At 43.6% G+C, this 6,635-nt stretch overlaps 1 protein-coding gene across 3 annotated transcripts; it reads left to right on the top strand.

Moving 5' to 3' along the window:
* Positions 1-2,789: 2,789 nt before the first annotated feature.
* LOC115746664 (vegetative cell wall protein gp1-like) lies at positions 2,790-4,931 on the top strand. Of its 3 annotated transcripts, none has more exons than XM_048279022.1 (2): positions 2,790-3,427; positions 3,611-4,931. In XM_048279022.1, the coding sequence occupies exons 1-2, from the start codon at positions 2,854-2,856 to the stop codon at positions 4,714-4,716; spliced, it is 1,680 nt and encodes a 559-aa protein (XP_048134979.1). In that variant the 5' UTR covers positions 2,790-2,853; the 3' UTR covers positions 4,717-4,931. The 3 variants fall into 3 exon arrangements, with proteins under 3 accessions (XP_048134979.1, XP_048134978.1, XP_030538387.2); XM_048279021.1 differs by having other exon boundaries at positions 2,791-3,776; positions 3,960-4,931; XM_030682527.2 differs by having other exon boundaries at positions 2,791-4,931.
* Positions 4,932-6,635: the final 1,704 nt, after the last annotated feature.

Here is a 6,635-nt window from a genome sequence, read left to right as displayed (position 1 = left end):
AAGTAACTTGTGCACTTGTCCGTGCTTTGCCTGAGTTTTGTATTTTAAATGTACTAAAATTTATGTTTGCTAAAACTCCTTATCTACTTGTTTGCACATTTAACTAATATGAACTTTTTTTTTTAAGGATTATTGCCAAGACAATAATCATGAAATGCAAATTATGGAAAAGAATATTGTTAAGATGCACGTGTGAGTTGTGTTAGAAAAGTCCTACATTTGATAACCGATGTGATGTGAAGCGCTTAATATATCCAAATTGGTCCATAACTCATTGACTTAAGCTTTTGAGTAAAGGTGGATTCAACTGGATATGCTACGCATTCGGACTTGAGCTCCCTCTTGGTGATCTTCCCGGGTGAAAGTATCGGGCTTTTGCTGCTCGCTCCTAATAAATGTTATTAGAGTCGATGATATGATCACTTAGCGAGAAGAGGCGGACAGTCGGTTGTGTGGGGGCAAATGTGTCGTTTGTTGTCCGATGGCTGGAGTAGGATCATTTGTCATATGTAGATGTGAGGGTCTGTGTGTCATATTTCACAGAAGTTGAATATATCGTAAACTATATTTTTTTTCCCCTTTTAATTGGACACAACTGGTTTGTCATTTTCAAGCTATCATCATTCTTTAATTAGGCAAAATTAACTCTAATGTTTGCTTCTACCACATATTGTATTGGATTCGAACAAAATAATTTTACGCATATTACGCATACGATTGTAAATTTTACTTTTTGTAGATTTCATTTCCATCCTTGATATATTTTTTCATATATTGGCAGTCTATTCTGCTACAAATTCTGCTTTACTACACATAAAGTCATCAACAATATCAATAGTAATAAATATGAGTTGTGTAGAGAAGGGGGAGGGGGTGGTTTACTTGAAATGTTTCCTTGGAAATAATTTCCCTATATTACTAGGGTGTCCGCTATTAATATTGTAGTTTCCTTGTTGGATAATACTAAGGCATAGTAAGATTGATCGACAAAATTGCTAGAAACATACAATGCGAGAGACTTCTATAACATGTTAAATATGACCCGCTTTTAAATACCCCTTTACAATCGATTTTGGTAAGTTAATCTTAGTATACCCAGTATTACTCATATTATTAATCTCGATCATTGATTCCTCACCTATCAAACCACCTGATTCAATGCCCGTGTCCCTTTCTCTCGCTCGAAAAAAATATCCTTAAGTAATTAGAAAACTCTTACAAATTCCATTCACTCGAGAATAGGTCAAATTTTATGCCTCACAACAACCAAAAAAAGAAAAAATTGAATGATTGGAAAAGAGGAGACTCTTGTAGAATAACCTCAAGAATCCACTTCAAAGCTAGGGTTTTTGGCTGTAACTTGTATGCCTAGGTGAATTAAAGAAGGTTGTGTTTTAGGTTATAATGTCCCAATGACTAAGCAAGACAAAGAGCTTCACATGGGAAATTCTTGTGAAGACAAAATTCAACAAAAAGCGTAAATAGACAATAGCGTAACTTTCTTGGTGAAACCAAAGGACAAAATTGTTGTTGTTGCTTCTTCTTCTTTTTTTATGAGGAGCACTCTTTACGTATCTATATGGAAATTTTCAGAGGCTTTCTTTTAAAATTTTCACTTTTTTCCCGATATTACCTTATCATTCTACTTGGAAAAGGAAAGAAAAGAAACTAATCTTTCTCATTAGATTGAATGCATTTTTAGTGCTCCAAAAGGCATATGATACATCAGACTGGTTTTCAAACCTGTGTTACAGATACATCTGTACTCAAAGCAACACTGCATGAGAAGGTTTTGAATCCTTTTGTATCCGACATATGTTGTGGAAACTTATGCATTGGTTTATCAATAAAGTCGCAGGCACTAGTGACAGCGCTCGTGCAGAGGAACGGAAGAAGAGACAGCCCAGATTGGCATTGGCATTGGCATTGAAGGTGGAGTTCAGTTCCAGTACTTCACCGCCATGCCGCCTTCGGACAAGACATGTCAGTTAATGTTCGAAGTTATGATGGGCAGCCAAAGTAGGTATGCTCCGTGGAGGGGATGGGGGGTGTCTGCTTTTACTCTCTCTCTCTCTAAATTGTGCATATCAGTTTAACTTGCATTATGTAACGACCCAGTCGAACGTGAGCAGAGAGTGATCGCCGGGGCGAGAGATGGCTCAAATAAGGAACGGCTTCTAGCAAGCTTCTAGGATGGCAAAGATGGCAGGAATGAACTGAACTGTGTACTAAACAAGAAGAGAACGATTCTGAAAGCAATACCAGGATAGATGATCTTCTAGAAAGATGCCCACTCGCACTCTAAAAGACAAAACCGTGAGGTTTGGTATGGTATAGGCCAAAGCAGACAATACCTCAGTGAGTTAATCCATGAATATCAAGCATTCAACACATTGGGTGCTCATGGCAGTACATACTCACGTATGTAGAGGCTCACCTCTCGGAATTTGACATGCGAGATACAGTAAAATGCTGTAATGCCATCTTATATTGGAACCTGTCCTGTTTTCGGTGCGGTCGACAGTACAGCTCGACATGTCGCGGGTTCGTTTCGAAGCGGTGGCCTTCGATGCTGCTCAGATAACTGCTGCAGTGGGGAAGAGAAGAGACTTACACAGGATCTTTTAGGAAGTACGCAGAGGAAAGGACCAAGACAGTAGAAAGTGCACAGCATGATCCCATCTCCAATAAAGACCTTGGCCCAAGCCATTAAAACGATATTTACAATCCTAACCAACCCAACCCAATCCTTTCATCCCCACAACTGAACACTTCCAGCTCTTCTTATAACGCAACCGCCTGTCTTTCCATTTGGCATCACAAGCTGGAATCATCATACAATCTGTAGTTTTAATGGCTTCTTCCTACTGCATTTTCTTGGTTTTGTGCCTAAGTTTGGTCTTTGAGAGAACCCGTGTGACGACCGTAGAGGCGCGGTCTCTTCCCGATGCCGGACGGGAACTGCTGTCGGGGCCGGAAGTGAAGGGGGTGCCGCCATTGCCCAGGCCTAAGTTGCCGCGTTTGCCTCCTTTGACTGGCTCGCCGCCTACTTCGAATATGCCGGCGCCAAAATTGTCGCCGTCGCCGCCCTCAGAGTCTTCGCAGACTCCACCTGGTTTCATTTCGCCATCACCAGCGCCTAAATCAGCGCCGTCACCCCCGAGTTTCAATGCGCCAGCACCTAAGTCCCCATCAGCACCATTGAAATCAACCCGACCTCCGAAATCATCTCCATTGCCTCCTAAGTCGCCTAGTCTCAAGCCACCGGCCACTAAACAATTGCCGTCACCGCCATCGAAATCTGCTCATTCACCACCATTGCCAAAATCACTACCTAGTCCCACCCCTTCAATGCCAAAATCGCCGCCATCAACGCCTACTGCACCTCCTCCTGATTTATCAGTGCACAACTCGTCACATTCGCCGCCATCAAAATCTAGCCGACCACCACCTCTAACCAATCCGCCGTCTCCAAAATCACCTCCTGTACCTCCATCAAAGTCGACCCGATCACCACCTAATCCCACCCCTCCAATGCCAAAATCACTGCCATCAACGCCTGCTGCACCTCCCCCTGATTTATCAGTGCACAACTCGTCACATTCACCACCATCAAAATCAAGCCGACCACCACCTCGAACCAATTCGCCCTCTCCAAAATCACCCCCTCTGCCGCCAGCAGAGTCGACCCGATCACCACCTAATCCCACTCCTCCAATGCCAAAACCAGCACCATCGACACCTAACGCACCTCCCCCCGATTTTTCAGCACACAACTCGTCACATTCGCCACACTCAAAATCAAGCCAACCACCATCTCGAACCAATTTGCCGTCTCCAAAATCACCGCCTGTACCGCCATCGAAGTTGACCAGATCACCACCTAATCCCACTCCTCCAATGCCAAAATCGCCACCATCTACTCCTAACGCACCTCCCCCCGATTTATCAGCGGACAGTTCGTCACATTCGCCACCATCAAAATCAAGCCCACCGCCACCTCGAACCAATTCACCCTTGCCAAAATCACCACCATTGCCACGCAAATCGCCACCTCCTAGCTCACCTCCTAAATCGACACCGTCACAGCCATCACCATCGACCCAAACTCCGCCGGGATCCCATTTATCATCTCCTAAACTACCACCTAGCTTGCCCAGCTTCGATCCACCAACACCAAAGCAACCATCATCACCACGATCAAAGAACATAAAAGCTCCTCCTATTCCACCAACTCCTATATCTTCATCACCACCTACTTCTCACCAGCCAGCCCCAAAATTGTCACCATCGTCACCAAGCCCGCCAAGTTCTGCTTTACCGGCACCGATACCGGCAGCACCATCTCCACCAGTGTCAAAGCAACTGCCACCTGTATGCAATTCACCCGTACCTAAACCATCACCTTTACCGCCAAAAATAACTTCCCTGCCACCACCGACCTCGTCCGCACAAGCACCAACCTTACCACCGATGCCTTCGAAAGGAGAATTTTATTCACCATCAGTAGCACCATTGCCTTATACACTGCCAGCACCGTATGAACACACAATGTCTCCGCCGCCGCCGTCCTATCCGATGCCTACATTGCCTGCATTTCCGAAACTCCCACAGGTGACATGGCCTCCATATCCTTCCTTCCCCAAGATTCCTGGGATCCCGAGGACGAATTCGACCACTTCTTCTCCTCCATCTCCTTCATCTGCAAGAGCCTGAGCACTTTCTCCTGTGTAGCATATCAGTCTCTTGGATCTTCTTCACCCACTGTCCTTTAAATTTGAATGTATGTCCGAGCAAAGAAAATGCTCAACTGCGCTTTTTGTCGATTAAATTGCAAGTGAAAAACAGTGTTATGTTCATCGAAGTTCTCGAGATCATGTATTGGTTTTGTAAGATTTGGTTGGTCAGGCTTCTGCAATTTTGCCAAGATTAAGTTGGATTTTTGCCTGCAGTAAAGTCCAGCCTCAAACGAATTGCTCATGGCAGATTCAGAGAGCATGCAGAAGAAACAGAACTCTTCTCTAACATTGACGCCATCAGCTTCATTAGTGGATGAGAGAGAAAATTTAATGCAATCTTATAATTGAGGGTGACAAAATCTCAACTACTAGACAGTGGCATTAAAACTTGTGGGGTATCGAGGACAATCAAATCTTGATTTTGTGTTGGCGCGTGACATCGATAGGTGTTGTTTAAAGCATGCAAGCTGACAAAACGATGGATTTGGAACAATGATTCCGTCTAACAGCCGTGTGATTTGATACTTGCGATTGAGACGGCGAACCAGTTCTATTCAGTCGTGGACGAGCGTGCGCCCAAATGACTAAGGAAGTTACATAATGTACGGATTAAGGAACATGTGGCGATCACCGACGGAAACTGAAACCGCCGGGAATGTTGATTCGAAGCGGCCAAGTTGGAAGGAAAAGAACATTCTGAGAAACAGAGAGAACTTTAAATTTTGCAACTTTGGTATTTGACAGTTCGAGACAAATATAAGAAAATGGTTATTGTACCACTCCAGTATTTTACACCCGAACAATATGTATAGGAAATGAAGCAATCTAATGTAACAAGGAAACTAGTTATTTTAGGAATGACCAAAATTACAATTAAATCGCAATTTCGGAGTATTCTGAGAGTATTTTCACATCCCTCAAACTTGAGGTGGTTCCAAGGAATCCAACCGGAGTTTGGACCTAGAAAAATTGAGCAAGACAAGAAACCTTCCTTAGACCATCCACTGTTTGATCGGTAGAAGAAGGTGCTGTCGAGTAAAGTGCCTGGCGTTCTCAATAAGTTTAGCACGTTCACGGAAAGCTGCACTTCTCATGATCTGAATGGCGAATTTGCTACCGGACCGGTTAATAGCAGGTGATTTCTGAAAGCCAACGGAGCCAAACAACTTCAGCACTAGGATCAGCCAACATGCGACACTCAGATTCAACGCTAGACCGTAAGCTGATTTTTTTCTTCTTACTATGCCAAGAGACTGAAGAACTGTACAGTAATTTCTCATCGCTTGCATTGCGGCGAATCCCGACACCACATTTTCTCTGCATGGAAAGATGTTAATGGATATTTCGTGGGCAGAACAATCAGTTCCCACTTTCTACCTGGTGTTCAAGAGAGACTCAATATCATACAGTCTAGGTCGAGGTAGAAATCGTATTTATTACGGTGATAGGCCTTCTTATGAAAGATTCCAGGCTTAATTTTCTCTATTGTCGAAATCATCAGAGAACAAAACCACTCGACCAACAATTGTTTCTGCAGTAAAATGTGAAGAATTATGTACTTCCTCACAGCAGTATGGGTACTTGGAACCACGTAATTTACCACTGCATGCATTACAATCAGGTCCAGAAGTGAAAGATCGGCTCAACTTACAGAGGTTCAGGACATGAGGGTGATGGGGAAGTCGAAGGAACATCTTCGGTAGGACTTAAACATAGGAAGACAGCAAGCAGGCCAAAGACCAGAGAGATATGGCATCAGAAACATAGGTTTTCCATTCCTCACCGGTCCTTATTTGTCTTCTCTTACTACTGTCTTAATTAAGGGTCAATGTAACCATAATTAACATCGGAAATCAAGTTTCCTCCCCATTCGTCGTCACTTTCTTCTTTCTCAAT

Source organism: Rhodamnia argentea, chromosome 5 (genome assembly GCF_020921035.1).
Source record: "Rhodamnia argentea isolate NSW1041297 chromosome 5, ASM2092103v1, whole genome shotgun sequence".
Taxonomy (NCBI): Eukaryota; Viridiplantae; Streptophyta; class Magnoliopsida; order Myrtales; family Myrtaceae; genus Rhodamnia; species Rhodamnia argentea.
Note: the sequence above shows the minus strand (reverse complement) of the source record. Positions and strands in the feature narration are given on the sequence as shown.

Bases quoted from the DNA above. Each gene is read 5' to 3' on its own strand.
- LOC115746664 (XM_030682527.2), top strand. From the start codon at position 2,854: ATGGCTTCTTCCTACTGCATTTTCTTGGTTTTGTGCCTAAGTTTGGTC.